This window comes from Micromonas pusilla (assembly GCF_000151265.4).
Source record: "Micromonas pusilla CCMP1545 genomic scaffold MICPUCscaffold_3, whole genome shotgun sequence".
Lineage (NCBI taxonomy): Eukaryota > Viridiplantae > Chlorophyta > Mamiellophyceae > Mamiellales > Mamiellaceae > Micromonas > Micromonas pusilla.
This window is the reverse complement of record NW_003315884.1, coordinates 589,807-604,286: the sequence shown is the minus strand read 5'-3', so window position 1 is coordinate 604,286 and position 14,480 is coordinate 589,807. Positions and strand designations below refer to the sequence as shown.

General features: G+C 70.2%; 6 protein-coding genes across 6 annotated transcripts; 3 read left to right on the top strand and 3 right to left on the bottom strand.

The window, feature by feature from the left end:
* Positions 1-32: 32 nt before the first annotated feature.
* MICPUCDRAFT_14889 (uncharacterized protein) lies at positions 33-509 on the bottom strand (the record flags this gene model as incomplete). The annotated part of the gene is made up of 1 exon (XM_003056720.1): positions 33-509. One exon carries the CDS (start codon positions 507-509, stop codon positions 33-35), a length of 477 nt encoding a protein of 158 aa, XP_003056766.1.
* Positions 510-652: 143 nt separating this feature from the next.
* Positions 653-3,398, top strand: MICPUCDRAFT_32230 (uncharacterized protein; the record flags this gene model as incomplete). Its single annotated transcript, XM_003057185.1, has 1 exon — positions 653-3,398. One exon carries the CDS (start codon positions 653-655, stop codon positions 3,341-3,343), a length of 2,691 nt encoding a protein of 896 aa, XP_003057231.1. The 3' UTR covers positions 3,344-3,398.
* Positions 3,399-3,653: 255 nt separating this feature from the next.
* On the bottom strand, positions 3,654-4,127 carry GPX5 (glutathione peroxidase; the record flags this gene model as incomplete). The annotated part of the gene is made up of 1 exon (XM_003056719.1): positions 3,654-4,127. One exon carries the CDS (start codon positions 4,125-4,127, stop codon positions 3,654-3,656), a length of 474 nt encoding a protein of 157 aa, XP_003056765.1.
* A 259-nt stretch (positions 4,128-4,386) lies between these two features.
* On the top strand, positions 4,387-5,325 carry MICPUCDRAFT_38670 (uncharacterized protein; the record flags this gene model as incomplete). Its single annotated transcript, XM_003057184.1, has 1 exon — positions 4,387-5,325. The coding sequence occupies one exon, from the start codon at positions 4,387-4,389 to the stop codon at positions 5,323-5,325; it is 939 nt and encodes a 312-aa protein (XP_003057230.1).
* A 168-nt stretch (positions 5,326-5,493) lies between these two features.
* On the bottom strand, positions 5,494-5,955 carry MICPUCDRAFT_56158 (uncharacterized protein; the record flags this gene model as incomplete). Its single annotated transcript, XM_003056718.1, has 1 exon — positions 5,494-5,955. One exon carries the CDS (start codon positions 5,953-5,955, stop codon positions 5,494-5,496), a length of 462 nt encoding a protein of 153 aa, XP_003056764.1.
* Positions 5,956-6,107: 152 nt separating this feature from the next.
* Positions 6,108-14,381, top strand: MICPUCDRAFT_46660 (uncharacterized protein; the record flags this gene model as incomplete). The annotated part of the gene is made up of 2 exons (XM_003057183.1): positions 6,108-6,170; positions 6,391-14,381. 2 exons carry the CDS (start codon positions 6,108-6,110, stop codon positions 14,326-14,328), a joined length of 8,001 nt encoding a protein of 2,666 aa, XP_003057229.1. The 3' UTR covers positions 14,329-14,381.
* Positions 14,382-14,480: the final 99 nt, after the last annotated feature.

Genomic DNA, 14,480 nt, shown 5'->3' with positions numbered 1-14,480 from the left:
GCGCTTCCCCCCACACCCACTACTGTATGATATCACGCGATCGGATACTTCGCCGCCTGCTGCCTCACCCTGATCTTGTACTGCTTCTCGTCCGTCGTGAACATCATGTACGCCTCGCTCTGCGCGGGCGACGCGCTGTTGGGCGTGCTCAGGAGCTCTTGAATACCGAGCAAGATCTGTTTCAGCGTGATCGACGGCCGCCATCCGTCGTCCTCGTTCAAGATCGACAAGCACACGGTCCCGCTCGGGTAGATGTTCGGGTGGAAGAACTTCTCCGGGAACTTGCACTTCGGCGGCTTGGACGGGTAGTCCTCGGAGAACTCCATCGTGAGCGGGTAGTACCCGCCGTGCCAGTCCGTGTCTTTCTTGCCCGGAATCTGGCACTCCCACTTCAAGATGTCGACGCTGCCGTCCCCGACAGTGACCGGCCGCGCGTAGAAACCGTGCGGCTTGTCCTTCCTCCACACCTTCCGCTCCTCCATGAGCCTGCTGCGCGCGATGCCGCTCATGGCGCGAGGTCCCGCGCGCCCAGATCTCTGAGATTTCGCGCGCTTTTGAACTTGCTTCACGTGATGAGGCGCGATTGCGATTTTTATCGCGCGATGAAACGAAGCGTCGTGCCACAGCGCATCGGCGCGCCGCCGCCGCCGCGATGACGTCGCGGTCGGCTTCGACGCCGCTCGCGACGCTCGTCCTCCTCCTCCTCGGGATCTCGTCCGTCGCGAACGCGCAGCTGTCGCGGCCGATCGCGAGGGACGACCACCTCGCGCGCGACGCCGACGCGAACAAGTACCTCGATCGCGAGGCGAAGCCGGACGCGCACGACGACGAGCTCGCGGCGATCCCGCGGGACGTCTGCCCGGCGAACCTCCGCCTTCGATGGCAGACCGAGGTGAGCAGCTCCGTGTACGCGACGCCGGTCGTCACGGACCTGTTCGACGACGGCCACAAGGAGATCGTCGTCCCGTCGTTCGTGCACTACCTCGAGGTGCTCGAGGGCGAGGACGGCGCTCGCGCGGGGGGGCGATGGCCGTCGTTCCACGAGAGCACCGCGCACGCGTCGCCGCTCGTGCATCACTCGTCCTCAGCAGGGACGACGATCCTGCTGCCGACGTACGACGGCGAGGTGCGGTTCTACGACCACGCGGGGGAGAGGCTGGAGAAGACGCTGCGCGTGCCGCGATTGCGGGTGAGGAGGGACTGGCACGTCGGCCTCGCCGCGGACCACGTCGACCACGCGCGCGCGGACGTCGGCGCGGAGGACGACGAGCGCTTCGAGAGCGGGTTTAAAGCCCCGGAGAAGAAGAAGGACGCGGGAACGCGCGCGCCGCCGCACGAAGCGCGACGCCGCCGCGCGAGGGCAATGCTGCAAACGAACGGAGGAGGAGGAGGAGGAGGAGGAGGAGGAGGAGGAGGACCGGGCGCGGACGACGGCGGGCGGCGGCTCACGCGAAACGCCGCGGCGTCCTTTAAAGTGTTCGACAACGCGGACGCCGGCGACGACGCGGACGAGGAGCGCGTGGAGCCGGAAGGTTTGGGAGGGACGGGCGAGGACGACGACGCGCCGAGCGCGCACAGCACGTCGTTCGGGTACGACCGCGACCAGCTCTCGGAGATTGTCGGCGGCGGGGACGAGGAAAACGACGCGTTTTGGGACGGCACCGACGGCGACGGCGACGGCGACGACGCGGACGCGAGCTCGAGCTCCAACTCCGACTCGGAGTCGTACGCGGCGCCGTCGAAGCCGGGGACGCGTCGCAGAGCGGGGTGGGACGACGAGGCGTTCGTTCAACCCGCGCACAGGCACGAACACGAGGACGAGTACGTGTTCGTGGACGCGCACCTGTTGTGCACGCCCGCCATCGCGGACCTCGACGGCGACGGGCGAGATGAGATCATCCTCAGCGTGTCGTACTTTTACGACAAGGAATACTACGATAACCCCGCGCACGCGGCGGAGCTCGGCGTGAACGTGGACATCGGGAAGTACGTCGCGGGAGGGGTCTACGTCGCGGATTTGGAAACCCTGGAGATGAGATGGCAGACGCACTTGGATCTGTCCACGGACGCGGTGTCGTACCGCGCGTACATGTACAGCGCCCCCACGGTGGTCGACATAGATCGCGACGGGTACTTGGAGATCGCGCTCGGGACCTCGGTTGGTTTTCTGTACGTCCTGAGGCACGACGGCACGACGCAGAAACGCTGGCCGATTCTGATGGGGGAGATTCAAGGCCAAGTGGCCGCCGCGGACGTGGACGGCGACGGATACCTAGAGCTCGTCGCCGCGGACACGCGAGGGAGCGTCGCCGCGTTTCGAAGGGACGCCACGGAGGTGTGGGAGACGCACCTCGCGTCGCTCATATCCCAGGGCGTGACCTTCGGGGACGTCGACGGCGACGGCGAGCTCGAACTCGCGGTCGGCACCTCGAGCGGGGCGGTGCACGTGTTGTCCGCGGCGACCGGCAAACCGAAGCCGCCGTTTCCGTTTTACACGAGGGGACGCGTGATGTCCCCGGTGCTGCTCGCGAAGTTAGGATCCGCGTCCGCATCCGACCCGGCGCGCGCGCGCGGCTCGCCCGGCGGTCTATCCCTCGTCGTGAACTCGTTCGACGGGTACGTGTACGTCATCGACGGCGCGCGCGCGTGCGTCGACGTGATCGACGTCGGGGAGACGTCGTACGCGATGCCTCTCCTCGACGACCTCACCGGCGACGGAAAGAACGATCTGATCATCGCGTCCATGAACGGCGTGGTGTACGCGTACGAGAGTTTGAACTCGCCGTACGACCCGATGAACGCGTGGCCGTCGCAAGTGCACGCGGGGAATAACATGGTCGCCAGGGCGGGGTGGTACGGCGTGCGGGCGTTGGACCGAGGGTACCACGACGTTCGAGGGAAAGCGATGGACGTCGCGTTTGAGATCGTGGACGTCCGCGAGGGCCGGGGGCGCGGAGGTCGGAAGGCCAGGACCCCGGCCGTGTATAAGTACGGGCCGTACGCCGTCGTCGTGTCGATCACGGCGCCAAACTTTTCGCGTCGCGTCGCCGCGACGTTCGAGACCCCGGGGACGTATTCGCTGCGCGTGGACGTCCCGAACGCGCGCGGGCGCGGGAGGGTCACTGTGCGCGTCGCGGACGCCACGCGACTCAACGCGGAGGACTCGTACTCGGTGTCGTTCCACATGCGGTATTACCGCGTGCTGAAGTGGATCGTGGTTTTGCCGTTCGCGTTCATGGTCGGCGCGTTTTCGGCGTTGACGGCGAGCTCTCTGGGGGCGATGCCGACGTTCTCGAGCGCGAGCGGGTTCAACACGCGAGACGGATTGGGGAAGCTCGCGTGAGTGAACGACTGTCGTAGTTTAGATTACAGTAGAACAGAACGCTCAGGATGTGTTTAGTTTGTTTTTCTGCGACTTTCGACGCGCGATCCTCCGGGACGCGACGCGCTTCTCCAATTGGAATCGCCCTTACACCGCGGGCGTGTGCCCTTTTGAAGGTGTCGGGTTCATAGTGGAGTCGCGCGCGGAGCGCCAAACGCCCGAACAGATGGTCAGGATACCAGGCCGTATCATCTGTCGATGCGTCCGTTTCGCGGGGACGCGCACGCGTCGTCGCGCGCTAGCGGTGACGGAACGCGCTCGCTCGACGCGCTCACAGGAGCGACGTCAGCTTGGCTTTGGAATCCCCCGCACCGGAGCCGTTCCTCTCGACGACGTTCCCGTCCTTGTCGATGATGAACTTCGCGGCGAAGTTCCACGACACGTCCCCGGGCTGTTGCTCTTTGAGCCACTTCCACACCGGGGACGTGTTCGCGCCGTTCACGTCGATCTTATCCATCATGTTCACTCCGGGGCCGCTGAAGTCGAACTTCTCCTCGACGAATTTCTTTATCTCCTCGTTGCTCCCGGGCTCTTGCCTCCCGAACTGATTGCACGGGAAGCAGATGATCTCGAGACCTTTCGGTCCGAGCTCTTTCGCCATCGCAGACATCTCCTGGTAGTTGCTGCGGGTCGCGCCTCACTTACACGCGACGTTCGTGACGAGGCACACCTTGCCCTTGAACTTTGCGAAATCGACGTCGTTCCCGTCGATATCTTTCGCGCTGAGGGAATGGAAGTTGGCCATGGCGGCGGTGCTGACGCGGCGGGCGACGGCGCGGCGCGCGGTGGATACCGGGCGAGCGGCGAGGGTCACGCGCGCGGAAAGTGCGGCGGCGTGCATAAACCGAGACGATACGCGTCAACGCGTGTGCGCGCGACGACGCGTCCTCTCGCCTCCTCCTTCTTTCACGCGTTTCGTCATCGTCAGCACCGATAAATTATTTTAGGGTAACAACGCGACAGCGCGCTGTGGGCATTCCCCGCGCGGCGGTCGTCTCGCCGCGATGGGGATGCGAGCCATCATCGACGCGCTGAAGGCGAACGGCACGTACGGCGTCGCGCAGTGTCTCTTCATCACGATCGCGTTCGTCGGGGGCCTGTACATTTGGCCGCCGTCGCCGCATCCGCGCGATTCCCCGCACACGATCAAAAGACGATTCTTGAGCCTCGCGATGACGCTCGCGATGTGTTGGGTGCCCACGTACGTCTGCATCAGGGACGAGCACTCGCGAGGGAGCCGCGCGGCGAACCTCGCCGGGACTTTCCACGTCCTGGGGCTGGGGCGCCCGGACGCGGACGCCATCGACGCCGTCGTGGACGCGGTGCTCAGCGTCGCGTGCGTGATGTACCTCACCGCCGCGCTCTTCTTGGGGCCGCTGACGCACCTGGCGCTGGACGGGAAGCTCGTCTCCACCTTCGCCGACGCGTTCAGAATCGACACGGTGTTGAAACTGAGGAACTACGTCGTCGCCCCGGTGTCGGAGGAGTTCGCGTTCAGAGCGTGCATGGCGCCGCTGTTGATCCTGTGCGGCCGCTGGTCGGCGCCGGCGGCGCGGATCTTCACGCCGATGCGCGCGACGTGGACGTGCCCGGTGTTCTTCGGGCTCGCGCATCTGCACCACTTCGGCGAGGCGTGCGCGCGCTTCGGTGTCCTCGTCGCGGTGGTGAGCGTCGTCGCGCAGTTCACGTACACCGTCGTCTTCGGGTGGTTCGCCGCGTTCACGCTGTTGCGCACGGGGAGCATCGCGGGGGCGATGGCGTCTCACGCGTTTTGCAACGTGGTGGGTTTTCCCGACGTCGAAGGGGCCGTAGCGCACGAGAGGAAGGCGGTCGTGCTCGCCGCGTACGCGTGCGGGATCGCGCTGTTCACCGCGGGGTTGTGGAGGGTCACGGACCCGGACTTGCACCACGCGAGCTTGTGGGAGGAGTGGAGCGCGCTGTGACGCGACGCGAGCGGCGGCGCCGGCGGAATATTCGACGACGGCGGCGGCGGCGGCGGCGGCGGCGCGCGACGTCGTCGTCCAGTCGTCGCGTCGTTCGCGTCGTCGTCATAGGTAGATTATACTCGCTATAGCACATCAGGTCATCGCCCTCCCTCGTCCGATCGACCGTCACTCCGCGCCGCCCTCCTCCGCGGGCGCGAACGGCGTGTACCTCGAGTTTAAGATGATGTCCAGCGGCTTGAACCGCGGCATCCCCACGCCGTCCCACTTCACCCACTCCCATCCCTCGCACTTGTCAGGCTCCAAGTTGACCGGCTGCGTCGCTCGCGTCACCTCCGCGCGCATGAAGACCGTGATCCAGTGGTTATCCTCGTCGATGACCGCCTCGCACGTGTGCGCGTACTCCACCGGACCCTTCAGGACGATCCCGGTCTCCTCCAGGACCTCCCTTCGCGCGCACGCCTCCCACGTCTCTTTCCACTCGAGCTTCCCGCCCGGGAGGGCGTACTGCCCGGCGCCGTGGCTCCCCTTGCGCTTGCCGACGAGGATCGTGTCGCCCTTGACGATGAGGACGCCGACGCCGACGCGCGGCCAGCGCGTCGGCGGCTTCGGCTGCGGCGGAGGGGCCATGGTCGAACGATTCGCGACGCGCGATCGCGAGTGACAGCTCGCGCGCTCTCGTTCGTGTTTCTGTTCGACCAGACGCAGACGGCGCGGGAAATCGCAGCACCCTCGTCAGAGTCGGGCGCGCGGGGGTCGCGCGCCGGGCCGGGGCGGGAAGCATGGACCTCACGGAGGCGCTCCTCGCGAGGTACACGAACAGCGTCGTGGCGATCCTGAACGCGGTGCGTCGAGAACCCGCTCGCTCGCGTCCACTAGCTAGGACGGATCCCTCCTCCCGTCCTCCGCCGCATGGGCACCCCCGCGCCTCGTCGTCGTGTCGTCGTCGACGAGCGAAAGAATTCCTCCCCGATCCCCCGCCTCTCCCCCGCCTCTGTGTCCCCCGCCTCTCCTCGACTCACCGCCCCCTTTCACGCCCTCCCCATCCCAACGCGTCCCACGCAGGGACCCGGCGATGGGCAGGATAAGAACGCGGGCCTCGCCGCGCTGAGGGACTTCCTCCCCGCGCTCGCCGCGCTCGCGCCCACGGGCGCGTCCCATCTCACGCGCGCGCTCGCGCGATGGCGAGAGCAACAACAGCGCGCGCTCGTCTCCGGCAGCGGGCGGGACGTGTCCTGGGCCTCGAACACGCTCTCGCTCGCGTTCTGGCACGCGATGCACCGCATCCTCGCGCCGTTGCCGCCCGGCGCGCTCCCGCCGGGGGACGTCGCGCCGATACTCGACGCCGCGTTCGACGCGCTGCTCGCGAGCGCGAATCGACCGAACGCGACGACGCCGCCGTGGGAGCAGTGGGGCGGACGGCCGCTCGCGGGCGGCGCCCTCGACGCCGACGCCGACGCCGCGGGCGCCTCCTTGTCCGGCAGCGGCTCCCACGACGCGGCCGCGCCCGTGGACCTGGTCCCGTCCCCGCCCGTCTCGGAGCTCGCGGCGAGGTGCCTGGGCCTCGCGTCGCGGCACGACCCGGCGGCGGCGGCGGAGCGCGCCGCGCGAGAGCTCGAACCCAGGGCGCCGGCGGAGTCGAAACGCGCGGAAGCGCACGCGATCATCCACGGCGCGAGGTACCTGTACGTGTCCTTAGACGGCGCGGCGCCCGGTCCGTCCACCGCGACGCGCCGGGAGGGGTTCTTGGGCACGCAAGCCGCGGACAGCGGGCTGCGGTCGGCGGCGACGGTGCTTCGGCACCTCAACCCGACGGCGTGGTCCCCCGCGCACAGAAAGTCGGACTTACGACACGCGCTGTGCGCGCTGTTGACCGCGGTGCTCGCCCCGGTCGCGGGCGCGCGCGTGCCGGACGCGGCGTCGTCCGCCGCGCGCGCGGACTGGGCCGACGCCGTGAGCGCGTGTCGAGGCGACGTCGCTGCGTGGATCAAGAGCAAAGAAAAGAAACACTCGCCGGCGGGGTTGCCTCTGTTGGGCGCGCTGCACGCCGCGGAGGCGCTGTGCGGCGGCGACGGCGGGAACATGCTGCACGCGTTTTTAGACACGACGATCGTGCGCGCGTTTAAGGAGCGGAGCTGTAGAACGGCCGCGACGGAGGCGTTACGAGCGATCGTGGAGGGCATCGCGCCGCCGTTGCTCCCGGGAGCGCGCGCGCCGTCGCCGCCGGCGCCGCCGCTACCGAACGTCACGCGCACGCGGCTTCGGACCGCGCTGACGATGGCCGCGGCCGCGGTGAAGAAAGGCGGTCAAGGCGACGACGGCGGCCTCGCCGCGGCCGTCGCGCGCGCGACCGCGGCGATGGTGCGCGTGGACCCGTTACTCAGCGCGGACGTCGTCGTGGAGTTGCTACGCGAAGGCGGCGTCGGCGAGGCGACCGCGGCCGGGTTGGACGCGGTCCCGGGGATCATTCTGCTCACGTCCGAGCGGTGGCGAGGGAAACGGCCGCCTCCTGGGCCAGGGGCGGAGGCGTCGAGCTCGGCGGAGCCGCCCGCGCCTGGGCTCGCCGGGGTTTTACAGTGCATGCGCGACTCCGGATTGGATCCGCTGTCGGGGTTAGTCAAACGGATCAGCGATCAAGAAAAAGAAGAGAGCGGCGACGGCACCGGCGCGCAAATCGCGGCCGAGCGCATGCTCGAGGACTTACGAGCGAAGCTCGGCGGCGTCGCGTCCGCTCTGGGCGCGTCCTCGAACCCGAGTTCCCCGGACGCGGTCGCCGTCGCCGTCGCGTTGCTTCGATGCGTGCCGTTCATCGTCCCCGAGGCGTGGCGCGGCGCCGCGCTAGGAGAGTCGATAACGCCGCTGTGCGCGAACCCGCACGCGTCCGTGCGCGCGGCCGCGGGCGACGCGATTCGACGCGCCGTCGCGGCGACGCCGGCGACGAGAGACGCGATCGTCCAGGGCGCGGCCGGGACGTTGCTGCGGCCGCACTCCGCGGTGAACGCGTCGCCGGGCGTCGCGTTGACGGACGTCGACGTCGCGTCGTCCGCGGCGGCGACGATCAAGGACGCGTGCGCGGCGTGGCGCGTCGCCCTCGGCGAGTCCGAGAGCAGCTCGAGCGCGTCCACGAGCGAGAGGACCGCGGCGTGGGTGGAGTGTAACACCCTCGGGACGCTCAGACCGGAAGCCGCGGGGTTGCTCCTGTTGTGCAGCCCGTCCCCGGTCGTGCGCGTCGCCGCGGTGGAGATGTTACGCGAAGTCGCCGCGCTCGCGGCGGCGTTGCGACGCGCGGGCGGCGTCGTCGTCGCCGGCGGCGCGGGGGCGAGCGCGCACGCGTCGCCGTCGCCCGTGTCGTTGCGCGCGACGCCGTTCAACGCGAGGGACCCGGGGAGAAACGACGCGTCCGCCGCTTCCGCGACCGCGACCGCGCCGTCGATGTCGAGCGTCGTCGAGCAGTGCGCGTCGGACATGATGCTCGCCGCGCTCGGCGGCGACGGATTCGGCGCCGGATTCGGCGCCGCCGGCGACGTCGGCGCGCACGCCGCGACCGCCGCCGCCGCGGGCGCGGCCGCCGTCGCCGGGCACGTCCACGGCGGCGCGTGGTGCGCGTCCCTCGGCGTTCTCGCATCGAGAGCCGCGGCGCTGAGCCCGGAGGTCACGACGACGGCGCGCGCGCAAGCGTTGCAACGCGTCCAGGCGATCATGATGCAAGAGGGGCTGCAGCACAAGACCGCGGGCCCGCGCGCGCCGATCGACCCGAGCACGGTGAAGTTTGAGATGTGGCGGAACTGCACGTGCTTCGTGTGTGCGGCGTCGCCGTCGGAGCTCGACGGCGCGTCCGTGTCGCTCGCGAGCGTGCAGCAGACGCTCGTCGGGAACCGCGGATCTCTGAGCGGGCTCTTCGCGCTGCTCGTGCCGTGTTTACGCGAGGGCGGCGCGCAGGCGGCGGCGGCGGCGGCGGTGCTCGCGCGAGTGCCCGCGCTCGCGGCGCCGCAGCTTCTCGCCGCGCTGGCGCCGTTGCAGGGCGCGCTGAGCGGCGGCGTCGGGTCCGAGCGCGCCGCGGGGGGGACGCCGTTCGATCGCAAGAAGGAAGACTTGGAGCTGAGGACGCACCTCGCGTGGTTGCACTTTCGTCTCGCCGCGGGCGGCGCCGTCGCCGCGGCGCAGACCGGGCGAGAGGCTGTCGCGAAGCACTTGCTCTTCTTCGTGGACGCGACCGTGGCGTACGCGCACTCGACGTCCGCGGCGATCGAGTGCTCCCCGGACGAGATGGCTCGGTTGCAGTTCGCCGCCGCGGCGACGGCGACGGCGGCGGCGCCGCAAATATTAGCCCGCGCCCCCGACGCCGCGCCGCCGGATTTGCGAGCGCGTCTGTTCGAACGCTTCCACGGCTGGGAGCAGAAGGCGATGGCGGAGGGCGCGAGCGACGGCGGCGGCGGCGGCGGCGGCGGCGGCGGGAACTTCCCGTCCATCCACGAGAGGATCTCGCACGACCGGCGGCACAGCATGGACCCGCTCGCGAGGATGAGCATGCTCGAGCGTCATCTCCACGGCGCCGCGTCCTTGAGCAGCATGGACAGCGGCTCGACGTCGTTATCCTCGCTCTCCCGCGCGCATTCGCATTCGCGGCACCGGCGTCGCGATAGTTTCAGGGAGGGAGGGTCCACGCACGGCGGTTCCATCGCGGGCGACGACTCCGTCTCCGTCACCGGCGGCGGCGGAGGCGGGGGCGGGGGCGGCGGGGATCGCTACGCGGAGAACATCCTCAGCGCATGGCGCGGCCCCGCGGCGTCCATGGCGGCGATGAGCGGCGGGATCGACCGCGCCGCGCTCGGTCTCCCGCCGCCGAGCTCGCACTCGCACGACGGCGGCGACGATCGAGACCGAGACCGAGACCGAGACCGAGCCGCCGACGACGCGAGCCGCTACAGCGACGACGTGAGCAGCGTCGGCGGACGGTCCGCGACCGGCGCCGGCGCTTTCGACGCCGGCATCTCGCCCGCGGCGGTGTCGCGAGCGTCTCGAGAGGCCATGGCCGCGCTCCTCGCCGGCCCCGCGTTCGACGCGGACTCCGAGCAAGCGACCGGGCGGGTGTTGACGTGGATCAGGAGCCTGCTCGAGTCCGGCAGAGCGTCCGCGGCCGCGGTCGCGCGAAGAGCGTTGCGGTACCACCTCGGCGCGAACCCGCGTTTGGCGCACACCGCGCTCGACGCGTGCTACTCCGCGCACGAGCGCACCGCGGCGTCGCACCTTTCCGCGCTAGCGGATCTGTACGCCGCCGCGGCGAGGACCGCCGCGGAGGGAAGCTCTCACGCCGATCGAAGCAACGCGGCGTCGCCGCCGCTGTCGCCGATGGCGTCCGGGGCGTGGAACGCCGCGGCGGCGGCGCGGGCGTACGCGGACGGCGGACGCGTGGACCCGCCGTCGTGCCACCCGGCGAGGTTGATCGTTCTCGTCCTGTACAAGCTCGTGCATCCCTCCGCGGGCGTGAGAGACGACGCCGTCGCGCTGCTGAAAGCGACCGCGGCGTTAGAGCTCAGCGGCGTGGGAGGGAACGGCGATGTTGACGACCGCGGCGGTGCGATCCTCGGCGAGAAGGATCTCATCGCGGAGCTCACGTCGCAGGACTCGTTGCCGGAGCTCCCAGACGCGTACCAGGCGTTTCAACAGGGCGCGTCGCGGCAGCTCGCGCGGCGGCACTCGAACCTCGGCGAGGACCTCCTCGTGGAAGCTCTGGAGCGGCAGATGGACGAGGGCGCCGCGGACGCGGGCGCGCACAGGCACGTCCTCGCGGCGCTCGCGCCCTGGGTCGCGACGTTGCACCTGCCGCACATCGCCGCCGCCGGGCGCGCCGAGCGTCTCCTTCGCGCGTTGTATTTCGTCACGTTTTTCCGCGGCGACGCGTTCCCGCGCGAGATCGAAACGCTGTGGCGACACATCGGACGGTCCCCGAGGAACGTCGTCCCCGCACTGCGGTTCCTCGAGTCGAAAGGGTTAGAGGACACGTCCTCCGCGGTCGCGATCGGGACGTACGTCCTCACCGCGAAGAGGGTGTGCTTGTACCTCGCGAGAGCGGCGCCGCAGCAGTCGATCGATCAGCTCGTGTACGCCATCTCTCTCAGAGGCCTCGAGGTGGATTACCCCCCGCGACCGATTCACGACGACCGGCAGCGTTACTTCCACGGCGGCGGGAGCGGCGGCGGCGGCGGGAGCATCGTCGCCGGGAGCGTCAGCAGCTTCGGCGCGGACCGGAGCGACCTGAGCGCGGACGCGGACGGCGGCGGCGGCGGCGGCGACGACGACGAAGACGGCGCGATGCTCATCACCGCGCCGGACCTCGCGATCATCCTCCTCGCGGAAGTCGCCGCGGAGCACGACGAAGACTTCCGCGTGCACCTCCCCGTGCTCTTACACGCGGTCACCGCGACGCTGTTGGGGTCGCCGGAGCCCACGGTGCGGGCGCACTGCCGGCAGCTGCTCGCGAATTTAACGCACGCGCTCGCGGCGCGGCCGCTGAGCGCGCGCGGGAAATCCGCGCGAGGCGGGGTCCACGCGAACGGGGCGTTTCATCGCTCCGCGTCGCTCGCGCCGTCGCACGCGGCGCCCGCGCACGCCGCGAGCCCGGGCGTGAACGGCGGTTGGGAGGGCGAAGTCTCGCAGTGGGGGTACGCGGGGATCGCGGGCTCGCCCGGGCAAGGGACGCGTCACGGGTCGCACGGCGGCGGGATGTCGGGGTCGAGTCACGCCAACGCGTCCGCGTGGGGCGCACCGAACGACGTCGGCGGGTTCGGGTACGGCGCGGACGCGGGCCACCACTCCGGGATCGGGATGCAAGGCGGCGTGAACGCGCTGGGAGGGAGCTACGGTGGCGGCGACGCGACGAACGACGACGACGACGCGAGGGGACGCGCCGCGGTGGCCAAGCTGCAGGCGTTGCTCGCGCGGCCGGGCCCGGGCGGCGCCGGGAAAGAAAACGTCTCCGCCGCGGGCGTTAAACATGCCCCCGGCGGCGGCGGGCACAGCGCGAGCGAAGGCGGCGCGTCGTGGACGCCCGAGTCCGTGGCGTCGCTCGTCGGCCTCCTCCCGGACGCGATGATCTTCGAGCCGGGTTTACGCGAGCAGTGGGCAGACGAGGCGCGGCGTTGGCTTTTACGCGCGGCGTCGTTTCCTCTCGCCGCCGCGTCCGCGCGCGTGCTCGCGGCGTTGAAAGTCCCTCTCGACGTGGAATCGTCCGAGGCGCTTCTCGCGGCGTTGTGCTCGTCAGCGGCGGCAGCGGAGGGCGGGACCGTCGCGAACGGTTTAGGGTACGGCCGCGGTTCAGGGTACGGCGGAATGTATGGCGGCGGCGGCGGCGGCGGCGGCGGCGGGATGGTCATCTCCGCTCGAAGCGCGTCGCTCGCGGCGGACCTCGCCGGTTTACTCCTGGACACGCTCTCGGAAATGCTCTCGCGGGCGGGCAGCGAGATCGAGATCGTGCCGTACCCGCACGTCCTGTGGGGCGCGGCGTCGTGTTTGCGGACTATGAACGTGTCCCTGTACGCGCGCGCGGCGAAGTTGTTTTCCGTCATGGCGTCCGCGTGGCCGCTCGACGACCCCTCCGGCGCGGGGGCGGAGATCTTACGCGTCGCGTCGCCGCTGCCGATCGGGTCGAATTACGACGCGCGCGCGGTCATCGAGCGCGTCAGCGCGGTCGCGGAGTTGATCTGGACGTCCGGGAAAGGCCCGAAGGCGTTCCGAGGCGCGTGGGCGCCTCCGTACGAGTTGCCCGCGCCCGCGATGGGACTTCGAGACGTGATCCCGCTCTTGCTGAAGGGGTTCGTCCGAGGCGAAAGCGTCGGGCACGCCGCGCGCGCGCTCACCGCGATCGTGTCGTCCGCGGGGTGCGAGCGGCGCGCGTGGGGCGGCGAACGCGGGCTCGCACTCGCGACCGCGGGGCTGCTTCCGTTGGTGTTGGCGGCCGCGGCGGCCGCGGAGGAGGAAGAAGACGCCGGCGGCGGCGGCGGCGCGGCGGCGGCGGCGGCGGCGGCGGGGACCGAAAACGGCGACGACGCGTCGGGCGGGGGATCGAGCGCGTCCGCGTCCCCGGCGGCGACGATCGCGCGCGCGAAAGCTGGTCCGCTGGGCACGCGCGAGGGCGCGGCCGCGGGTCGATGGCTCGCGTCCGGCATCCGCGGCGGACGAGGCGGCGCGAACGAGAACATGGACGTCCTCGCGGCGACGCTCGAGTCTATTCTCCCGCCGCCGAGACGCGCGGCGGCGGCGGCGTCGTCTGGCGGCGGCGGCGGCGGCGGCGGCGGTGGCCGGCGGCGGTACGCGGTCAAGCCGAAGAAACTCTCGAGGCCTCTCCCGCCGCACCCGCCGCCCTCGCCGCCCGGGACCCCGCGCGTGGCGAGGCTCGCGGAGATCATCGCGGCGCCGCTCGCGAAGTTTTTCTTCCCGCGACACGCGGTGGCGGCGACGCGCGTCCTCGTCGACGTCGCCGCGTCTCAAGGCGAAGGCGGCGGCGACGGCGTCGGTCCCGCCGCGGCCGCGGCTGCTCTCGCGCTGTTATCCTCGCTCACCGCGCGCGCGCGAGGGTCCGCCGCCGCGGCGTTGTTCGACGCCCCCGCGGAACCGCACGCGCGCCACCCGGGCGGCGGCGGCGGCGGCGGCGGCGGCGCGAGGGTCGTCTCGCTCTTCGCCCCGGTGGCGTCGCTTCTCGACGGGACGCACTCGACCGCGGCGTTGGATTTGCTCCAGCGCGTCGCGACCAGAGCCGCGGAGATACGAAACGTCGACGTCGAAGAGGAAGACGATGAAGATTATGATGAATATGAAACGTCGCGTCGCAGGGAGGACGAGGCGTGGTGGACGGCGTGCGGCTCTCCCGCGCAGACGTGGGACAGCGTCGACGCGAACGGCGGCCGGGCGGTGGATCTGATGTGCGGCATCGTGAGCAGCGCGGGGATGGACCCGCACGCCGCGGGGTTGCCCGCGTGTTTAGTGCGTGACTCTGCGGATCAGTGAGCGATGCGATGGATAGGATGCGTATCAGGATGTGATGATACGACTAGACGTAGCGAATATATCGCGTCGCGCCTCGCCGCGTATCATTTTTTCCTTCGGTTTCGCGCAGATTTTTTCCCGGTCGTCCAGTTGGCAAATCATTCCCGTTCGCG